This window comes from Leptodactylus fuscus, chromosome 5, assembly GCF_031893055.1.
Source record: "Leptodactylus fuscus isolate aLepFus1 chromosome 5, aLepFus1.hap2, whole genome shotgun sequence".
NCBI classification, from domain to species: domain Eukaryota; kingdom Metazoa; phylum Chordata; class Amphibia; order Anura; family Leptodactylidae; genus Leptodactylus; species Leptodactylus fuscus.
Window position 1 is genome coordinate 122026903 of NC_134269.1, and position 23888 is coordinate 122050790.

The following is a 23888-nucleotide window of genomic DNA, read 5'->3' on the forward strand; positions in this document are numbered from 1 at the left end:
AGCCTATGGGTTCCATGTGCTTTCACTGCACACCGCTTGCCAATGAGTTTGGTATTCTGTTCGAGGGGGTTCCCCATGCGGCTTTCCTGAACTGATTACCAACGCAGATGTGAACGAGGCTTTAGCTGTATTCTTGAGAATGTGTCTGGTAAATCTTTTGGATACACACAATCCTTTGGTGTCTTTGAAAGACAACATGAGATGCGTGATTATTCCTTGCTCTGCTTTCCTATTTGCGACAATTTCTCCCTATCAGCAGTGCTTTATTAATATGGCTATTGACTTCATTTTCCGTTTGAGACTACTGTGCCCTCTTTCAGTGGTGTGACTATCTCCTGTATGCTCCGATTGGTTTTATTTATTTATTTTTGTGGTGAACCCCATGGTTTGTCTATTAACTCTGTGCACACGAATGAGTGCTCTGTCAGGGTGCTGGCCATGTTTTTAACGGCTAGAACACTGACCCACTATTTTCTAGGGCTCATACACACGCCTGTGTGTTATCACTGGTCTGTGTAGGGCGTCATGAGCTCAGACACACAGCTTCAGACAAGTTCTATTCCTATCTGTTTTGTGGCCTCAGATTGCTGCATTAATTCAGTGGGTCCATGGAGGATCCATGCACTGTTAATGCTTCTGTCCCACAGACTTGTTGCTGGACAAATTTTTGTGCATTTAGCTTTATAGTAAAACACCAATTATGTAGCATTAGAGATATATCATTGTCTTTGGCCATTCCTTTAGTGCTAACATCTGTGATTCGCGTTCTTAGACTTAATGGACCAAATTTACTTTAGTGATTACAAGTAGATGGTGATGTAAATGTGGCACATCTAGTTTGAGCTGAAAAATGTTCTCACCTGCTAGACATGTGGGAGTGTCTTCAAGGAAAAGGAGGGGAGTTGTAAAACTCTGCCTAACTCTGGGCCTTTGTTGCTCTGCTGGAATTTTTTTCTTTTTTTATTAACTACTTGAAATTTATCACATGTTGATTGTAAGGCACAGGGCTGGTGCAAGGTTCATGTGAACCCTTGGGCGACAGAGCCTCATTGGGCCCCTGCAATGGAATTCATGTTGCAGCAAGTGAAATGGCCGGGACTGGAATAACTACAGGGCACCTGCTGTAAGCACTGCAGATTTCTTCCAGTTCTCAATCCTATGCATTGCAAAGGTTAAAAACAGTAGGTGGAACCGACAAGAATAAATAACTTGTAGGGGGTTTAAAACCAGCACTGCAGGTCACTTTGTGCTGTGGGTTTTAGTTGTCAAATTTGGATGTGATTCATTAAAATCTCATCCACTACACTGCTACTGTAGATAACTGAGAGCTAGCCTCTGACAGGTATGTGACAGCTAACCCACTTCTATTACTGTCCATGTGGCCCCGACCTTAATTGGCTCAGTCACATTTATTCTGGTGCCTAAGACTGTGTTCATTATATTAATTTCACTGGTTGTCTGTCATGTCAATTATATTCAAACATGTTAGAAATTACAGTCCATCCTTATTTTGATTAATCAGGCTAGGTTCACAAGTCCAATTTTCTGTTCCGTCACTGGGACGTAAGAATGGACTGAGCAGGAAAGTATGGATCCATCTACAGATGGACAATAACAAATTTCGAGGGACCTCATTGGCTATAGGTTTGTCATATGTTTTCTGGCTTTTCACTGTATGCATAACCTTTTGGCCCCGTTCAAGAGAGGAAGGATTTTGGCACAGAATCCACATCCTAATCCGCCCCCTCACAATGGTGGTCTATGTAGACTGCTAGACTGCAGGCGGAATCTGCGTCTGATTCAGCCACGGCGTCCACCTCATAGCAGCCCGCTCCTAACTAGGCCCATTCATTTGGGGCCTAATCTGGAGCGGAAAGTCACGACGGGATGCCGTGCACTGCATCGGCATCCCATTGCGGCAGCCGCGATGGAATATCCACACGCGGAATTGCGTATAAACTAAGCCTTTCATCTGCAATTTACAATGGACCTAACTGAGCCTCTGAGGCAGATGTGAACGTAGTCTAAAATATGTTAAACAACATTTTGATTTGTACTGATTTACTTCAAATATATAAAATTGTATATTATTGATCTATATAATACTACAATATACATTATATATGATGTGCATACACAAAATATGTACGTTTGCACATTACATTCATACAGTATTCACAGTAAATATACTCAGATTACATACATACATACATAAGTACATTTACCTTATATACTGAATTGGAAGCAGAGCTTCTTTTGTGGGGAACCCCAAAATCAGCAGCTTGAGGTACACATTAGGAAGAGAAATCTAGGTATAAATTTTTTTTTTTTTTTCTTTCCCATTTCTGCTTTTTGTATACTTAGGAGGCCATCAGGTTATATATTGAACCTTTTCCCACAAACTGTATGTGTCTTCTCAGCTCCTCCTCCAAGTTCACTATTGCAGTAATAGGGAATCCCGTCTATTAATGATAGTGTTGAGTGAAGCATCTCACTGCAAAGTAACAGCCATCCTTCCCTTGTCTTGGTTATACAGCACATTTCCATCTGTTGTCAAGACATGGTCTACATAACAATGTCTGCCAATGACTGTTCCTGGGTCAGGCCTCCTCATACTTGTCAGGTTAAGCTATTTGATTGTTGTTTCTCATCCACATCCTGAATACCATGTGCTGTCAATGTGAATTACTTGTTTCTGTTTCAAGAAATATTTGAAAAGAGAAATGTGATTTATATTAACAGCTATTAAATATTTTATGAAAAGGATTGAAAATGTTAGATACCTCGTTGTAAGCGTGAGTGATTTTTATCTCCTAGGATTTGGAAATGTGCTGAAGAAACTGCCGTTAAATACATTCTGAATAATAATCTCATGGTGTCGCTGTCATTTTTCATTTTTTATTTTACCACAGTATGTGATCTTGGAAGATGTATAAAATACGGTACCACTCAGCAGCATACTCAAGGTGGCTGTGGTATACATTTTTTATGATCATTAAAGGTGACCTGTCACTATAAATATGTGTTTGCTTTGGTTCAGCAAGTTGTAGCATTTTATGTTTTATTTGTATTAAGGTCTTCTTATGAACCAGAATGACAAACTGGACACAGATCTTTCTTACAACTTTAATTGAATATGTTAACGTAAACCATGTATAACACTGCAGTGTATTATCAATAGTTATATCTAGAGAAGTCTGCAGTCAGTTCCACATGTAACTAAATGCTTTTGTGTAAAGAGAAACTTTGAGAATTGAACAGTGTTCAGTTTGCTAATATGAACATCCCGGCAACTGAGTATATTGCTGCTCCATGCATGATCTGTACACACAGTATATAGCCAAGGATGTGATGGAAACTGTATACTGTGATAAGCATTTCACTGAAAAGGATAGGTCACATTAAGACTAGATAATTAATCCAATTAATTAGGTTAATGTAGCATTTTTGAATAAATTCTTATTTTCATCAGAATCTTGGGATTGATAATTACTTTCCAGTAATTGAATTTTTCCCATATAGCACAACAGTACCCATAGAGGGATCTGCCCACAAGAACAAGAAATCTATGATAAAAAAAAGCTGTACCCCCCCCCCCCCACCCCCGAATGTTGTTTTCCAGAAGAGAGAGACTCCAAATAACTTGTAACATAAGACATTTGGGTCAAAAAGGTAGTGTGTGTGTGTGTGTGTGTATTGTCAGGGTCTGGGGTTGCTAGGTGGGGTGGCATAGACACACAATTCCAGTTTATTTAGTCCAAAACAAAGGTAGAGTTTTATTTTCACTCAAAAAGGTAGTGCAGCAACAAAAGGAAACAATACAAAAATAAATACCTGCCCGGCTAGGCTCTAACTAAACATAGAATAGGTTACCTCACCTAGAATAACAGAAATCCAAAAAGCCAGTAGAATCATTCAGGATACAGCTCCCAAAAATATGACCTCTGTTTGCTCTCCAGCCAAACTCTGCCTTGACGAGGAGATTCTCTGCTAATGAGTCGCTGCCGGATCATTCCCTAAGTGTGGACTGGAGGGGGGTGGAATGACAGGTCCCACTACCAACCTACCTGTCATTCCGAAAAATCCAGCCCAGTATTGAGCATTTACCTGCTGAGAACAAATATTCCTGGAGTTTTCTCATCTCACCCACCTGAGTAGTCTGGGTGAGCTGTACACCCTCTCCATTACCTGACCAGCCATCGGCTTACAGTATATATATATATATATATATATATATATATATATATATATATATATATATATATGGTAAGGAACGATCATTTTTCCGTTCAGCTACAACAGCACCCAGAGAGAAAGTAAAATAGGAGAATTAGGGCAAGACCTCCACTTGCAGAACTTTTCTACCAAAACAGAGATCAGCAGAAGCTCAAATGTCCAACCTATAGTGTTGAAAAAGGTAAAAGATCAAGTTGCTAGAGATAAATTTTTATAGAAGAGTCGGCCCACTCAGCCCAGGAAATGGCTACTGTCCTAGTTGAATAACCTTTGAGCCCTAATGGGGAAGGAAGGCCCAAAGAACTGTAAGCCAGGGAGATTGCTAGATTTGCCCACCTTTCCAGACTACTTTTAGGCTAAGGCCCCACAAAAAAAACCCGCAGAGAAAACGCTGCGTTTTCTGTCGTAGATGAAAATGCGCATGTACATGCATTTTTTCATCGCATTCTTCAGTTTTGCGCTGAGGAAATTCATATGAGTTTTCTGTTAATTTTTTTCATCGTGTTTTTGCCTTAGCCTCAACCAAGCAAAACAGTGAGTTTTTGTCTGTGGATTTTGATGCTTTGACGCAGCATTTCTGTGGAGTTTCCACAGCACATGTATCATGCTGCGTTTTTGCTGCGGTTTTCACACTCTCCATAGAAATCCATGGAGGGGAAAAACTCAGCGTTTCCGCAACTATAATTGACATGCTGCGTCTTTCAAAAAATGCAAACGTTTTTGAAAAACACAGCTTTTCCACACCGTTTTTTTCTGTAGGGTGGGGCTGGGATTAGACAAAATTGCATTCACTATGCTGGTACTGTAAAACGCAGCGTTTTATTCCGCTGCATTTCCGCAATGCTCAAAATCGCAGCGTTTCCATCCAGTGGGGCCTTAGCCTTAGAGGCCACTTTCCCTTTGTTGGACCTGAATAAAGAACAAAGAGGGAAATAGATTTTCTCCCGGTGGAAGTAGAGGACAAGTACCAGATGGACTAGACATTACGTTACATCCTAACAATGGTATTCTTGGTTTATTACACAGGATAGTACACAGGGAAGGGATCTGTGGAATTTATAAGCTACTTTTGGCAAAAAAACACCTGGTCTGGTTTAATTATTCTGTCATCTGTAGTGACAGTAAAGGATTAGCAGATAAAGGTTGGACTTGATGGACTAACTACTTCATCCAACCTCATCTAATATGTAACTATGTATGTATGTAACTATCCTATTTGTTGGGCCAAAGTAAGACCCACTAAATGAATCATTTTGAGGGACAGATTTTAATAGAGATAGAATCCAAGGGTTCAAAGGGAGGTTTGGTTAAGGAAGTAGAACTAGATTCCAATCCCAGGGGAGTAAACTTAGAAAAAGCTATTGGTCTTCTAGAGGAAGCCCTGATGAACCAATGAATCTAAGGATCGTCAGCCAGTTTAGAAGACCACTTCAGGCTGAAACATGAACTTTTAAGGTGCTGGTAGAAAGTCCCTTTTCTAGACTTTTCTGAAGAAACTCCGGAGGAAACCCCTATGAACTCAAAAACCGTAACCAAGTTCTAACATAGATTTTAGTAGTAACCAGCATCCCATTTTTAGAAGAGTAGTAATTAGTCCCTGAGAAAACCCATGGGCCTGAAACAGACAGGATCCTTAACCTGGTGAACCAGGTTCTTCTTGGCTGAAAGGTGGCAATAAATACAACCCTTGCTTGATCCTCCCTGATCTAACTCAACACTGTTGGAATGAGAAAGAAGGGAGGAAAAGCATAAGCTAAATTGCAATCCCACCTGCGGGACAGGGAGTCCATCCCAAAAGGGGATTTTCCCCGAGTGTAGTGCAAAAAAAAATTGTCACTTTCCTGTTTTACCGACTGCCACATAGATTGAATTCTGGGCCCCCCAAGCACTGGTGATCTCTAAAAGATGAACGGTTTAAGTTCCTGACATGAAGAAAACGAGGCACTTTTGGACTATGTCCTTAGGGGTTAAAGAAGGTATAATTTTTATTCTACTATCCACAAAAACCGCACTATGGAAGCAGTTTAAAGTAGGTTAGGGAAGTTATAGAGTCCCTTTAAATTATGATGGACATTAACAAAACTTGACAGATCCCATTAACTCATATTGGAACAGTCGCGTTCCTACCTGATGACTGACATTTTAGCTGGAAAAAAAAAAAAGTGCCACGTTCTGTGGTGTGTGTATGTGTATATATATATATATGCACACACACACACACACACACACACACACACACACACACACACACACACACACACACACACACACACACCGTGTTTCCCTGAAAATAAGTCATCCCCTGAAAGTAAGACATGGGGGAGGTTTTGTTAAATTGCCTAATATAAGGCACCCCCCGAAAATATGACATCCCCAAAAAAACACTGCAGCCGGCTGAACACTGTGCACGATGTTCCGTGTGCACAGGAAAGCCGGCTGCTGCCTCTGCTGTGATACCACAGTTCCTGCTGCTGTAAGATGAGCTGGGAAAGCATCGTATGCTGCGGGGAGTCCACTCTCCCAGCTCATCCCACAGCAGCCGGAACAGTGGTATCACAGCAGAGGCAGCAGCCGGCTTTCCTGTGCACACGGAGCACAGCGTTCAGCTGGCTGCAATGCCCACTAAGTGAGGCTCTCCAGTGCAACCGCCGGAAGCCTCACTAATCTCTGCTAAGCCCCGCCCACCACTTCCGCCACCGTGACCAACGGCAGCACCAGCACTGCTACGAAGATGGTGAAGGTAACTAGCATACACCCCCCACACACACACACCTCTTGCACCACCTACAACCGGCAGTAATGCTGGAACTCCGCTAAGGAAGCGCCGGCATGACTGCCGCTCCAGCTGCTCCATAAGACATCCCCCGAAAATAAGACAGGTCATATATTTCGGAAGAGAATTTAATATAATACACTGTCTTATTTCCGGGGAAACATGGTATATATATAATATATATAAAATTTCTTAACTGCGAATATGATTGAAACTGCAATGGAGGGTCTCAAGAGATCCTACAATGCAGATGTGGACAGAGTCTTCTATGCTTACGTGTAAAATGTAAAAGATAAACACCGAGCACACTTTATAGTGTGGATAGTCTATTCACCTTTTTAGATAATTGTAATGAATGTATCAGACCTGGTGGCCTCTCACCTGGTTTGGTTGTGACAGTGTGCAATTCTTAATAAAATCTATTGGACCTGTGAGCGCCGTCCTGCACTATTCCTCTACGTGTAAAATGTGACTTGCAAGAGGATTATCATTCTAAAATACAATACGTGGCATGGATAGCTGGAGGTAGATTTTCTTTTGAAGTGGCAGGTTCTCATGAAGACTTCTGGTGACTATGTTACAAATTAAGTGTTTATATTTGGAAACAAAACCTGTAATGTGCAGTTATATAGTATATAATAAAAGCTCCAGACAGTCGTCGTACTGTACGTAGTTTCCAAAACATTTAACACATCACTATTCATCGTAAAGCCTCCAGTAGAGCGCTTGGAGTATCCATGTGTGTACGAACTGCATGAAGTTCAATTAGCTTTACAACTCCCTCCGGGATATTGATTACAGACCAAAAAATGTAACTTTGTAGAAATGTTAAATTGTAAGCAGTTATTAACCGGTAACAATATGGCTATTGACTGAAGTGAAATGTGAAGTAGTGCTATGGATTCTGTGACGCCCTATGAAATGGAGGCTAATGTGACTGAAATTGGTAAAGTCTGTGGTCCACGCTGACAGAGTTGGCATACTAAGTGGCTTGTTTTGTTACTATTGATTTGAGGGTAGCTCATATAGACATGTTTTCTTGATGGGATTTGATTTATTTTTTTCCTACTTTTTGCACTACTTTTTAATAAGGAACGTGACAAGCTATATGTATTGCTAATGATTTTGCTGAAATAAGAACGTTTGTATGAATGGTTAGATTAGCTTCACACGGCTGGAGAGCTCAGAATAGGTATCTGTTGAATTTCAGTCTGAATTTGGAACGTGATGTCACTTCCTGAGAAGATAGCAGCCATGTTTTCCCAAATCCTGTACAGCTGTTTTTGCTACAGATATTTCAGCTGTTTCTGCTACACTTTTTTGATGCCTTTGTGGTTCTCCATACTGCTCTCTACTTTATACTTCCTCTTGAAACACAAGAAAAAAACTGACAGCCCAGAAAATTATTGAATGCAGTGGCAATCCAAATCAGCCAGTGCTTGACATTTCGTATGTGACACTGATCTCTTTAAAGGGTTTTTCCAGCTTTTTAAAATTGGTAATAGATTGACAGGGGTCCTACTGTTTCCCTGTGAGCTGCAGTGCTTACTTGTCATAGTGACTACTACAGTTATTATCCCTTTCAGGTCTATTGGGCAAATGCTGCACTACTCCCTACAGCTGCTATTAAAAGTACATGATTGAAGCTCACATGGTGGGAACAGCTGATCTGCAGAGGTCCTGGCATTGAAACCCCATTATTCAGGCCTAGACTTTAGACAGCTATTCCTTCCGACCTCTTGTTCCATACACATACATGCTCAAGTTGGCTAAGCATGCATGTATTCTCAATAGGGAGAGGAAAATAAGCTAATGGCAGACTCCTCCAGTGTTGGCTTTTCTCCATTGAGATCAGAACTTTCAGGCATATTGGTTTTCTATACTATTATACACATTATATAGTGCTGGATCTTATATATTTGGTTACTTTAACACTTCCTGCTTTGTAGAGATACATTTTAGCTGTCACTGTATTGTCATCACAGAAAGGATTACAATACAATGTAACCGCTTTACAATAAAGTTAGAGACAGATAACAAGGGCTTATACCAAGGAGACGGTAGACATAGCTCAAATCAAAACTTAAGTTTTATTTATTCTTCCTGCTTTTCTTTCCCTTATTCTTTCTTTAGAATATATAGGTGGTTTTTACTACAAACATGAGCAAAAACTGCATCAAACTGCTCTGTGCAGGATGTTACCGCCAAGATCAGTGGTTTTGACTGGTGGAAATAAGTGATATAGTTTGAGGCAAAAGTAAGAAGATCTTGAATAATGTAATTTAGTCTAGCAGGCCAGTGACATGGCAATACAGAATTTCTTGTTCAATAAGGCACACATCTTAGAAACTAAACAATTAACTCTTTTGGCATATGCACGATCCTTCTAAGAAGATCTAACTGTGCTGTATAGGATTTTTTAGACCATACTAAACCATTGTAGCAATGTGATTTCTTTGTCAGAAGAACCGTATCTAAGGCCCGGTTCACATCTGCGTTCGGGCCATTCCGTTTGCGTATCTGGAGAGAAGTCCTGCAAGCAGTTCTTTTCACTCTGTATTTTTTTTTGTGCGGAAACCACACGGACCCCATTATAGTCTATAGGGTCCGCAGGTTTCCTTTGGTAACCACTTTTTTATGCGGACAGGTTTCCATTTTGAAGGGGTCCCCAAGTGGACTTCTCGAACGGAAACTTGAACGCAGATGTGAACCGGGCCTTTAGAGCATGCTGTGAAACATTCTTTGAAGGGTCACCAATCTCCTGCACGTGGTAGAACTCCTTGGATCAATTTCCAAGGAAGATGAGCTGCAATGCATCAACCAAAACAAAAGTAGTTGGTAGTTATTTGTAAGTAAGAAGTGTGTTGATACACCATTGTACCATTTAGCATAGTGATATGTTTTATGTGGTAGAGGGGCATTTGGTGCCTTCTCAGGGTCCCGATAGTAACTGCCAACAATGCATCCCCAATAACTATACCCCTTGTTTTGAGGAAGTGAGAAGCGTGTTGTATTTGCTACTCGTCTGAGTGTGGGGATCCAAGCGCCAGGACTAGAGGCCATAGTCAGTACTGCAATCTAAATTTCATATTGGAAATAGTCAGAGAAATCAAGGGTGTTCCTTTACTTTCATTATTAAACCCTTTTCTGCCTGCAATATGAAGCTGAAATATTTTAGCGTTTCTCTTACCAGGGGCTGAGGATGACCTCCGCTTTAACTTGAAATGCTTTCACAGTTGATTTGTGCTGCTTTAAACTCATCAGAAATAGCAACGCTCTCGAAGGTGTAAGTCTGAGGCAGACTGAACTAAGGTTGAATTTTTTTTTTTTGTACGTTTGGTTATCTTTCATCTATTAAAAAAAATAAAAATAAAATCACATTATCACATCTCTGCATCACAAGCGGCACATGGTCTTATTGTAATGAAATTCTTTGAGTGTAGAAAACTAGGGAAGTATATAAAAATATTCTCATTCTCACATTGTCAGAAAAAAAAAAAAAATGTTTTCTCTTCTAGTCCCACAGTGTACAGTAAAAATGAGTATACATTAACAGTGTTTGTATAATTGGCCACCTATGTGTATTATACGTAATGTTGCATGAACCAGTGACCCAGCAGTCATCTTTCACTGCACATCTCTGGAGTGCACTGTGAAGCAAAGCATAATGAAAAACTAAATGGTACCTCTGATCATAGGGTATATAGACAAATATTATATTGCATTACATTATCTACAGTCACAGTTGTTCCCACTGCAAGGCAGGGTGATTGAAATATTAGAGATCGTGGTAAAGAAATTTAGATACCCTTCAGTTTGCCTGTACTGCCAAGCATTCCACTGTTCATAAGAAGTGTTTCATTGTGACTAGTAATAGATCAAACAGTTAAAGGGCTTTTCTCATGAAGACAAAAAAAAAAAAAAGTTTGGAATGGTTGCTGTCAGCCCTACATAGAAATGTGATTTTGGCATTTTTACTGATCACGTCATTCCTATTGTTTTCAGTACATGGTAAAGTCCTCAGTTGAGATGAAACACGTAGGAGGAGGTACAAGTGAATTAAGTGGAAAGTTATTGTATATGTAAATTTGACTATTTTTAGATTAACTGCATACAGTCATTTTTTTCAGCTGCTTATTCAGCAGGATTTTTTTTTTTTTTTTTGCTTCAGATTCTTGATTTAAGGTTCTTTTTACCTACTTCTACTGTTTTTGCCTGAAGAGCTATCTGGTTTCTGGGTACAATGACTGCTTAGATGTTCTGAGTCCTAGTGATTCTAATGGCTTTCAGAAGTTAGCTGAAACACTGGGGACATGCAAAACGGCAGGATAGTTTGTCTAACTATATCCATGTAGGGTAGGGCAATTCTTGCCTAAAAAAAATATAAAAATCAATTTTATTTGAACTAATGGGCGATTTTTCCATTTTAATCATGGCGTTGATGTTAAAAGCTAAAAAAGTGAGGTCACCCAGGGGGAAGGAGTCAGGTATATTTGCAGGCTTCCTTAGCCTACCACTTGACTATTGACTATAGTGTAGAAACTGCTCACCATAGTTTGTAATGGACATTTTGGTAGAATATATCAGATCAATTTTAATAATTCTGATGAAAATTCCTTGCAATGGCAAATCATTTGAATTATATGCACAGCCCTATATCCAAGACTTGGCATGTAGCTTGGCGTGCAGTTCTTCCAATTATATTTTATTAAAATTAGTTTTGGTATGGCTTTACAAGATTATTTTTGTTCCTTTTTTATATTGATAACCTCAACTCAGGATAGATCATGAATTAGGGATCAATCTGATATCCTGGACCCTTGCTGATCAGCTGATTTTAAGTGAGTGCTGTGACCTTGTCACTGTTTATATTTCATGCCTTCTGTTTTATAGTGGCCATGCAATATAATTACAGCCTTGTCCCCTAGAACTGAATAGGATGAGGCTGTCATTATATTGCACGGCCTAGTGTAAACTGTGAAAGGGTGATGACATTTGCATCATGACTACTGCAAACCTCTGATTATCAGGGATCTTGGGTGTTGGACCTAAACTAATCTCTTTTTGATGAGGGTAAGGCATCAATTAAAAAAAAAGAAACCACAACAAAAAAAAAAAAACGGATTACCTTTTTAAGTTCTAGTAATTTTGTGATTTATCTCAGTAGGTCTGATTCATTGTTATGTTTACAGTTTTCCCTCCTTGTGTTTCATAGTTTAAGCAAAACAGTTCAGAAGACTCAAACAACACCCATGAAATTGAAAAAAGTCACTACTTTTCAAGAATTTGAAAGCAACACAAGTGATGCCTGGGATGTTGGCGAAGATGATGACGAACTTTTGGCAATGGCAGCAGAAAATTTAAATACTGAAGTGGTTATGGAAACTGCAAACAGAGTAATTGAAAACCATACAAAATTACAAGAACAGAGCAAATTCCAAGAGTCCCAACATTCTGAAGACAGATCTGTCAGACATGAAGAGCTGCCCTCCTATATTAATATCGACAGTAAAATTGTAAAATCAGCCAGTGAAAGTCAAATTCCTAATCCACCTGGTATGTACATTTTAGTATTACCGTATATTCAGTCACTGTGTGTTTTGTAGGGAGTCTGTCGCCAATACACTTTATTTCAAATAAGTCCTGCATTGTAGAGGACATTCATTATGCTGAACACCATCATATGGAAAAAAAAAAGTAAGGAAACTCCATGGTCATGTGCAAGACTTCAACATGTGGCATCATAGCAGTAAGACTGAAAGAGGCTCTCAATCCAGGAGGGAAACTTAAACTGGAGACGGAGCCCTGAAAGGTTCTCGTATTCTCATTGCATTTAAAAATGGTGTTTTTAAAGGACTATCTAAGGCCGGTTCACATCTTCCGTTCCCCTCTCCGAATGGAAAATTCAGAGAGGAAAGTCCTGCAAGCAGCACTTTTTTCTTCGCCTTATTGTGCAGAAACCACATGCACCCAATTATAGGCTATGGGGTCTGCGGATTTCCTTAGGTAACTGCTTTTTTATGCGGATTAGGTTTCTATTTGGGGGGTTCCTCAAGAGAACACCCTGAACGGAAACCCATGCGCAGATGTGAACTGAGTATGATGGCGCTCAACATATTGCACAGTGTACTATGGCTAGTTTGATATTGAATTTCCTGGTGACAGAAGCTGGAGAATGTACTAAACTTTCATAGTGTTTTGCAGCATTGCACACACTTAAAGAGAAATTGTGACATAGGTGATTTGGTCATCGTTTAGTCTTTGCTGTCTAATATTAGGAGCTAGAAGATGTAATGGCTGATTAGAATAGTCACTGGCACCGCTGGTGTCTACTATTAATGCTACGTACGACCATGTTTTCCCATCATAAATATGTTGCTTCATATTCTGTTAGGTAGACAATAATATACAACCTTAACATAATAAGACTAGTTATGAAATATGCACACTTTATATTAAAAATCTTGTAGTAGTTGAAAGCTTCTGCTGCTTTGAGCATTGTAATGGTTTTCATGTACGGGGGTAATAACAGTTTAATGTCCATTTCCAGCACTAATTACTTGCAAGCACCAAGGTAATAGAATTCTTCTTCACCACAGACTGTAATTACAGACAAATCTCCAAACCACATTTCTCAAAGGATCACCGCCTAAAAACAAAGCTCCTGTGCACTCTATGAAATAGTTTTTGTTCTTTGAGTACAGTGAAATGTAACTTGGTTTTTGGAAATGTAAAGAGTTGTATGATATTAGAAAACATGGCTGCTTTATTTCCAAAGGCAACACTATAATGTGTCTTGTTTGTTGCTTAGCCCTGCTTAAGTGAATGTGATTGAACTGCAGTTCCAAACACCGTAAAAGATCAAGTGATGTAGTTTCAGGCAAGTTTTTCTAGCTTCCTACAACCTCTTTATAACCCAATAAGGAGGTAGCCTTTTTCAGTTATCTAAAAGCCTTGACCTGCCTTTTTTTTTTAGTTCAGTTCTGTATGATGGCTTCTTCTTTTGTAGGAGTTGTAACCAAGACTATGGCAACTTGGAAAACTACAAGTCTCTTGTCATTTACTTATACGGCTTCTTTTCAGACCATTGTGTCTCTATGCCAAACCTATATAACCATGGGCACATGCAAACACAATCAAAAGGTTCTGTGTGCAACAATACCACTAAAATACCAACAATCACAAAGACCACCATGTAATAATAAAATGTAATCCTTTATTCAAATCTCATGTCAGAAAAAATATATGTCAATAAATAAGATAGTAGAAGGGAGGACAACATACAAATATTACATAAAAAGAGGTGCTGGAGTCTATATTTCAATCTTTTTAAAATACAGTAGTCAGACAATAAAAAACAAAACAAAATAATGCTGCTAAATGTTCTGTGAGAAGATGACAGGCAGAGTGTTGGAGTTCTGGTTACTGCTAGTTAGCGCTCAGACGAGCAGGATTTTGTTTCACACGGTTTTGCCTGAACTTAAGGCTGTATTTTATTTTGTTTGCCTGACATGACTATTTAAATTTTATTTATTAATTATTATTATAAATAAGTGTGTTTGCTACAGTTTTATGTCCCCGTCTCTGACTGTTTGGGTCCGCTCCATATGCTACCTTCCCCACAGTGTGCATATCATGCAGCAGGATAACACGCACATAAAAATAAATAATGTTATAGGAGGCATGAAGAAGGAAAACATACAGACCACGGCATCATGCCCCAACACAATTTTCATCTACTGCTTCATGACAACATTTTATTACATTGTGTTCTGTGTGATTGTTGGTATTTCAATGTGTTTCTATGGTTAGCGGTTTGAAACTAACATCAGTAACTTTTTGTACTCCATCTGATGTGAAACTATAAATCAACAGAATGCTTCATTCACTTCTATGGGTGTTCCAAGAAGAGCACAGCAATTATGCATACTGGGAGTTGTAGTTCTGCGACAGCTGAATGGCCTAAGGTTGCCTGTTACTTTCTGCCGCCTTTTGTCCTACCATATTAACAAACAGTTAAAAAGAAGGTGAGATTAATATGACTAGTGAATCAGGCTGCACTTTCTTTGTAATCTGCAATAATGGAGACATATAGGTTTTCCTTCCTCTTCTTCAGCCATACCTCTCCGTGGTGTCCTCCATGTTGTCATTGTCAGGCCGAGCCTGTGTTCGGGATGGAAATCCTGCGCATGGTCAGTCGTCGGCTCTGCCATCGGGCTTTGGGCAGAGCCGACTGCACATGTCTATTCGTCCATTTTACTGTGGCTGCTTACACAAGCGTACTGTTCCTGTAAGCGGCCATAGTAAAATGGCTGAGCAGACATGCACAGTCTGCTCTGCCCAAAGCCCAACGGCAGAGCCAAATGAGCATGCACAGGATTTCCATCCCGAACGCAGGCTCGACCCGGCAATGATGACATGGAGGATGCAGTGGAGAGGCATGGTAGAAGTAGATGGAGGCATTGCTAGAGAGTCTTCAGGCAGCATAGGGGATGCATAACGTGAAAAAACAGAATATCAACGGAACAGCAGCGCAGAGCAGAATTATAAAGAAGGGGGACGAATAACCTCTCTGAAGGTTATCCCAATGTGGTATTACCTCAAAAAGGCATTCTAATGATAGAATCCCTTTTAAGTTTTTATTTTCAGTACATTTTTTTTGTCCCTGTAAATTGGCTCTAAACAGCGTATTCATAATAGTAATAATTAATAATAATTATACCTATTACTAATAATTAGGCCGTTTGAAAATACACCAGATTAATCACAGTTGTTTTAATTTTAAAACAAAATTTTGCTGCAGAATTCTGGCATAATTTTCACTTAAAAAAAATTGACCTACATGTTTTCAACACTTTCTAACCAGTCCTATACCTTGCCTGACAAGTGGTTGGAAATTATCAAGAGTGGTGGACTTTTTGTTGTAGCCTAACCCAGATAATAATTCTAGTAATGTTAGACTAGACAATCTAAAAAAAACCCCCACCAGATTATCAAACTGTATTAGAATCTACCAAATTTAAAGATATTTTCCAGTTTAATACAAGTATTCATACAAATATTTATTTCTCAATATATGCCTGAAAATGGACAACCCCTTTAAGACTGTATTGCTTAGGTTTGTGCGGTCTAAAACTTGGACCGTATTGGTTATCTCCCCATTATTCTACAAGTGACCCCTCATTACAGTAGTACATTTTCCCCTAAATTTCTACATGCATTTGGCCTAGATATTGTAAATCGTGACTGACTGACATGTCTGTCCTGTCCTAGTAAAGTTAAAGCAGGCCTGGCTCAGCAGAGATACTTATAAACAAAAATACTAGCTAATGTTCTTCTTACTTTGTCATCCTGAGCATGTTTTAGTTGAGAAAGGCTCAAGACAAGTTCTGCTTCTACTTCTTTTATGAACATGCAGCAATACAATGGCAAAAAAAACCCCCCAAACAATAAAACAAGAACAATGTCTTTAGAATTTTTCTTCAAAGTATAGTTCATAGTTGGCCAAACCTGGGCATATGGAGTAGAATGTAGTACAAAATTTATAAGTGTGCCAAAAACACATTTCAGAAACTATTAGGTTGCTATAGCAACAGTGTATTTTTTAAGAGAACTATAGTAAGAACACAAAATACATAAATAGACATATCACAGTGGGAAGCATATAGAATAGTGGTTTTGTTAAAAGCCTTTTACTAGTAGTTTGGTATTTTCAAGAACATGTGCAAATTATATGTCTACAATGTTACTTTTTCACTGCAGTTTATTTATTTATTAAGCTAAAGATGATTAGTATATTCTGTTACACTCCTTTAAAGTCTTTTTACCCCGATAAAAATTTATAGCATATTGAACAGATATGCCATCAATGACTTATCAGAGGGATCTAAGCACTGAGACCCATACTAACTCTCGGCCTCTTCATCTGACACCGTATTGAATTTGTAATGCTTTTTATATTTTACAGTGTAACAACATAACCACAGATTCAGTGAGAACAATACGGTCTAGCAAAAAAATCTGGTGTACATGCCTTCCATGCACGTCATATCTCTGTTATGTATGTTGCTTTTGTAGATTTGGGGAAAAACAACTTTGAAGTTCTATGCAAATGAGGCAGTTGCTTGTTTACCTGTGTAATGGGGGCTGACTGTCTATAGTAAAGCATAGGCAATTAATTACATGTGAGATTAGGAGTGGAGGGAAAGGGGGGGGGGGATGACTCGGGGCTGGGTGTCAGGGATTTGCCACAAGTGCAATTACCAAGAAATCCGAGAAATTGTACATGCCAGCAAGCAGTAGAACACGGCAGCTAAATCTCACACTGCACTGCTGATCTTATCTACAGCACCCCAAACACTCTTCAATAATGCCTGCTCTATAGCCGGTTCGTCTTATGCTGAAGTTGGACCTAGATTTTCTTCCCAGTAGCCAAGTGCAAAAAATAGAAGCTCTGCATTGCAGTGTGTTGAAAAAGTCCTACACTTTTATCATAGGCTGCCTAATGTCAAGAAAATGGTGCCTTGGTCAGGTTTGACTGACGCAACTGTAAGCGTAAGTTCACACTGAGTTTTTTGGTCAGGGTTTTGAGGCCATAATCAATGGGAGCCGCTCAGGAGCTTTTTTCCGGGAGCCGTTTCTCCCGACTCCCAGAAAAAAGAAGCGAGATGCTCATTCTTCGGGCCGAGTTTCTTCGTGATTAGGCCTGAAGACACTCCCTCCTCCGGACTAGGCCCATTCATTGGGCCTAATCCGGAGCGGAGTGCGCGGCTGGATGCAGTGCACCGGCTTTCAGTCGCGACGACTTGTTTTTTGGATCAGAACCTGAGACTGCCTCTGCCTCAGGTTCCGATCCAAAAAACTTTGTGTGAACTTAACCTAAAGTTAAAACCTGCTATCAGCACAGGCACTGATGATGGGCATTGCCACCATATTTGAAGACTCAATACCTCCTGTAATACTATGGCAGATGTCTGTAAAGGGTTACTCTGCCCAACTGAATACTGATGGTAATAATATCAATTGGATTTTAAAAAACAAATAGTCGGTAGGTGGTCTGTGTGGGCAGGTAGTGGAAGAGATGTATGGAGGGGACAGGTTGTGGATGGCTTTTTATGTCAGCGTTAGCATTTTTCAAGTAGGTCTGAGTAAGGCTGGATTCACATCTGTGTTTGGCTGTGAAATCAGCTTTTGAAACAGTCTCAAAATCCTCAAAAGTTGGGGCAACACGGTGGCTCAGTGGTTAGCACGGCAGTCTTGCAGCGCTGTAGTCCTGGGTTCGAATTCCGCCAGGAAAAACATCTGCAAGGAATTTGTATGATCTCCCCGTGTTTGCGTGGATTTCCTTAATTCTACAAAAAAAAAACATAATGGAAGGAAAAAAAAAGTACATTGTGATCCCTATATGGGGCTCACAATCTACATTTGAAAAAAGAAAAAAAAAATCCTCAAAAGTTGATTTCAGTGGGTTATAAAAACCATCTGCAGGTGTGCATTTAGAGCATTTCTGTTTGCTGTCCAACATTTTCGCCGAGAGAAAAGTCATACCTACAGGATTTCTTTTTTTTTTTTTTTTTTACTTAACTGAGGATACCAGACTTTTTTTTTAAACATTGTGGTCTATGCAAAGTGGATTACAGATGGATAGTAATCGATTTGTGTCTGTTTTGCAATCCATTTTTCCCTCTGCACATGTTCAGAATTAAGAAGGGGAAAAAAAAAAAACAGTCAAAAATAGATACTAATGGTCAGGTTTTTGAATGGACACCCATTTGCAAATCCGTCTAAAAAAAGTTAGATTTGGGTATCCGAGGAACCGTTTGGAATCCTTTTTTTGTTTGTTTGTTTATTTTTTTTAATTATTTGCAAGCGGACAGATACCAGGTACAAGTGTGAACCTAGTGTGACTGTGAAGGTCATTTGGTGGGGTAGAAGAGATAAAGATTTTTTTACTGACACTGGTGGTTTAGGGTGGAAGAACTGTGATTAAGGTGGTACGCATTCTTGTTTGTAACATTTTGTAGGTGCTGCATTTATAAGGATGAATATTTCATTTTTTGTTTGTAATTACCTTCAGTTTCCTTCTGGTCCAATTCTGCTCCATGCACTTAAGAGTTGCACTTGAGGATGTTGCACTGAACTGACCAAGGCCAGAACTAACGTCCTCTTTAAGTATTTCTTTTTTTATTAAGATCTCAGTTCATTCAGAGTCCAGTGGGCGGTCCTTCTCATTGATTGCCAGCTAGCTCTGCATGCACACTTATACAAGGGAAGCTGTCAGACAGAGATATAAATCAGGAACTGACAAGTCATTATGTATCTTTAACCACAAAACTATATATCAGTCTGCTCTCCTCCTCCTGCTCTATAACATGCTGCCTGTAGATCCAATGTGACAGGTTCCCTTTAGAGAAACATCACTCTTAATAAACAGACTTCCTTTCTTCTTTAGTGTTGCTTGCTGCCCCTTATTTTATACCGCACATGATGTATGCAGTAAGCCTGGCCTTTGACAGTTTTGCTTATCTTGATTATCTGTTGCTTTTGGCAAGTCTTATAAGGTCTTGAAGTTTTCACACTTTTTTAGCTGTCTGTGTTGATTTATTGTGAATGTCTAGAAATTAGCAGAGGGCAGATCTCACATCTTCAGATTTTCTTAGGTTGAGTCGTAAACATTTATATCTTGAACCTGAAGCTTTTACAGTATGCCTATCAAAACATTTTTTCCTTGGATGATGCCATTAAGTGTCTGTTCACATAAAGATTAACATTTAGTTTGTGGATATAAATAGTATATTCTAGTATCTTACAATTCCTGTAAAGTAAAATAATTCTAATCCCAGTGTTCTTTCATTAGGAAAACTAGTGTGAATTTATAGCTACAAGCTAACCTATGATAGAATTGGTTTGCTACATGTCATATTATTTTTCAATTGTGAGAAAGACCGAATTTATTTGCCTTGTTTTGACAAATCTTAAAACTATACAATGTGACAGTATTTCAGTCCCGCTAGGTTCCCACTAGCGTCAGTCCTCCATTGTTCTGATCTATCACAGGAACAATGATTTAGCCGCGCACACATAACTTTGAAGTGCAAAGAAGTATTCTTTTATTTATACATTGTGATGAAGGTAGCTTGGTAGAAGCAGTGGTGTGGACCCAACCAGTCAGAAACAGGGACACAAATCTTTCAGTAAAACCAGTTTATTTAAAAAAAACAAAAAAAAAAAACAACTCAAAAAACAGAAAAGTTAATAAACCTTTATGTCAGACACAGGATAAACAATATAAAATACAGCCTTAACTTCAGGCAAAATAACGTCAAACAAAATTCTCCTCATCTGAGTGCTAACTAATCAGAAAATACTAACTGTACGTGTCTTACTACCAGCCACGTGAATCAGCCAAAACAACACTGTACTGTAACACAAGGCTCTCGGTGTCAGGACAGACCCAGCCACTTCCTCTCCTCCCAGGATCTGCCCTGAAGTGCAGGCTCTGCAGCCTTTTATGGGCCAGTATTGAGCCTATGACCCACATCTGGGCTGCAGCTTATTCAAGATCCGCCCTGGCCCACACATATGTCAGGAATGTGGTGTAGATACACTCACCGGCCACTTTATTAGGTACACCATGCTAGTAATGGGTTGGACCCCCTTTTGCCTTCAGAACTGCCTCAATTCTTCGTGGCATAGATTCAACAAGGTGCTGGAAGCATTCCTCAGAGATTTTGGTCCATATTGACATGATGGCATCACACAGTTGCCCCAGATTTGTCGGCTGCACATCCATGATGCGAATCTCCCGTTCCACCACATCCCAAAGATGCTCTATTGGATTGAGATCTGATGACTGTGGAGGCCATTGGAGTACAGTGAACTCATTGTCATGTTCAAGAAACCAGTCTGAGATGATTCCAGCTTTATGACATGGCGCATTATCCTGCTGAAAGTAGCCATCAGATGTTGGGTACATTGTGGTCATAAAGGGATGGACATGGTCAGCAACAATACTCAGGTAGGCTTTGGCGTTCCAACGATGCTCAATTGGTACCAAGGGGCCCAAAGAGTGCCAAGAAAATATTCCCCACACCATGACACCACCACCACCAGCCTGAACCGTTGATACAAGGCAGGATGGATCCATGCTTTCATGTTGTTGACGCCAAATTCTGACCCTACCATCCGAATGTCGCAGCAGAAATCGAGACTCATCAGACCAGGCAACGTTTTTCCAATCTTCAATTGTCCAATTTCGATGAGCTTGTGCAAATTGTAGCCTCAGTTTCCTGTTCTTAGCTGAAAGGAGTGGCACCCGGTGTGGTCTTCTGCTGCTGTAGCCCATCTGCCTCATAGTTCGACGTACTGTGCGTTCAGAGATGCTCTTCTGGCTACCTTGGTTGTAACGGGTGGCTATTTGAGTCACTGTTGCCTTTCTATCAGCTCGAACCAGTCTGGCCATTCTCCTCTGACCTCTGGCATCAACAACGCATTTCCGCCCACAGAACTGCCGCTCACTGGATGTTTTTTCTTTTTCGGACCATTCTCTGTAAACCCTAGAGATGGTTGTGCGTGAAAATCCCAGTAGATCAGCAGTTTCTGAAATACTCAGACCAGCCCTTCTGGCACCAACAACCATGCCACGTTCAAAGGCACTCAAATCACCTTTCTTCCCCATACTGATGCTCGGTTTGAGCTGCAGGAGATTGTCTTGACCATGTCTACATGACTAAATGCACTGAGTTGCCGCCACGTGATTGGCTGATTAGAAATTAAGTGTTAACGAGCAGTTGGACAGGTGTACCTAATAAAGTGGCAGTGAGTGTATAGTGGGACTCTAACACTCTGCCTGTCACCTTCTCATACATGATTTTTGTACTATTATATTTTAACATCTTCACAGTGTACTGTGCCTTCAATTCAGTACCCTGGGGTTGTCTGACATACTGTCTACGCCCACTAGATCCATAGAAACAATTTTGCTTTCATTGGTCTACAAAATCTTGCACCATTTCTTTATGAGCTAATCAATGTGTTCCCTGGCAAATTTTTACCTACTTGGGACATGACTTATTTTCAGGACTTTGCAAATATTTCTTGCTGAGAACTTTGGCTTCACTGAGTTCTGATTTTAGCTGTACTCTTTACGTCTTTCAGGTTTTGGCTTCCGAGTCATTTGAGATCATTTTATTGAGCAGTCTATAATCTGATATACTTCTCTATATGTTTTTCCCTTTCCAATCAATTTATTAATCCAAAGTATGGATTTCACCAGAACAATGTCTAGAGTGACCCTTAAATAAAGGCCAAAACAGACCTCTGTTATTCCACAGCATGAATGACTTCAACCATGTAACTCCTTGCTGCTACTATCACATCAAGAAGACTGATTTAGGAAATACGTGTCCTTTTATGTGAACTCATTATACTTACAGTATGGTCCCCGTGTTAGATCAGTTTATGTCTTTCATCATGTCCGCTTGTCAGTAAAGTTTACCTACTTATTGTTGCAGGAGAGAGGCATTCCTTGCAGAGACAGCAGTCTGTACCTCATCAGCCTTCCGCAACACTTACAAGCAAGTCTGCTGACCAGGTCTCCTTGAACACTGCTGGGTTATCCGAAAGAGAAGCTTTTCGCCTAGAAAAGTTTAAACAGCTTCTTTCAGGCCCAAACACTGACCTAGGTAAGTACACTGTGTGAATAGGTTTGTATTGTTTTGACAAAAGTATATAGCAACGGAGTAAACTGAGTTGTCCATATTGTTTCGTTATGGATTTACATTTGCAAAATATGGAAATTCCATTATGAATCACTGTTTTATGTATTTTAGTTTTTCCTAAAACTTTGTTGCGCTCTGTCAATGGGCTCCAGGCCTGTTGTGCCCCATGTTCATATGCAGCCACTTAATAACCAGCCAGCCAGTTAATAACTAATAATGTAATACAATACTGTAGAATATTAGGTAAAGTACTGTGTAGTATTACTGGTTATTTACATATTTAATGAACCCCTAAGGCTGAATTCACACAGAATTTTTTTGGTCATGAGCTTGAGGCGGAATCCACCTCATTTGAGAGATGAGAGCAGATGAGAAATGGGCCTAACCTTCAAGACAGTCCACAACCTGTCATTTCCCTAATTTCCCCCAAACTCTAAAGGTGTAAACTCCTGGTCCTTGTAAAGCCAGGTCTTAACATCTGTATTCCTTCTACTCAGTAATTCATTACTCCAAAATATCAGATTTGCTCGCTCATCCAAACTTTCAAAAGCAACCTGAGTCAGGCTCTTCAGAAAAACTCAGAACATGGATAAGCCTGTCTTCACTACACAACTATATAAGCAGCTTTTGCCCTATTTAGTTAGAGCCTAGCCGGGCAGGTATTTATTTTTGTATTGTTTCCTTTTGTTGCTGCACTACCTTTTTGAGTTAAAATAAACTATACATTTGTTTTGGACTAAAGAAACTGGACTTGTGTGTCTATGCCACCCCACCTAGCAACCCCAGAGCCTGACACTATCTACAGAGGAGAAGAGGAAAGAACGATATGATGATAGAATAGGTTACCTCACCTAGAATAACAGAAATCCAAAATCCAGTAGAATCATTCAGGACACAGCTCCAAAAATATAACCTCTCTGTTGGCTCTCCAGCCAAACTCTGCCCCCAGTCTGCTACTGGAGCTGATTTCTTAAGCCTCCTTGATGAGCAGACTCTCTGCAGCTGAGTTGCTGCCAGAACATCCCCAAAGTGTGGACTGGAGGGGGGTAGAATGACAGTCCCACTACCTGTCATTCCTAAAAATCCAGCCCAATACTGAGCATTTACTAAAATGCTCAGCAGACGAAAGTTGTCTGCTGAGAACAAACATTCCTGGAGTT

At 39.8% G+C, this 23888-nt stretch overlaps 1 protein-coding gene across 1 annotated transcript in view; it reads left to right on the plus strand.

Annotated features, from left to right (window-relative positions):
• The window catches only part of TBC1D22A (TBC1 domain family member 22A), a 352669-nt gene that overhangs the window by 14550 nt on the left and 314231 nt on the right, over positions 1–23888 (plus strand). The window contains exons 4-5 of the mRNA XM_075274179.1: positions 12225–12565; positions 22522–22692. Of these exons, the coding sequence (XP_075130280.1) occupies positions 12225–12565; positions 22522–22692 (512 nt within the window). The remainder of the gene's footprint in view (positions 1–12224; positions 12566–22521; positions 22693–23888) is intronic.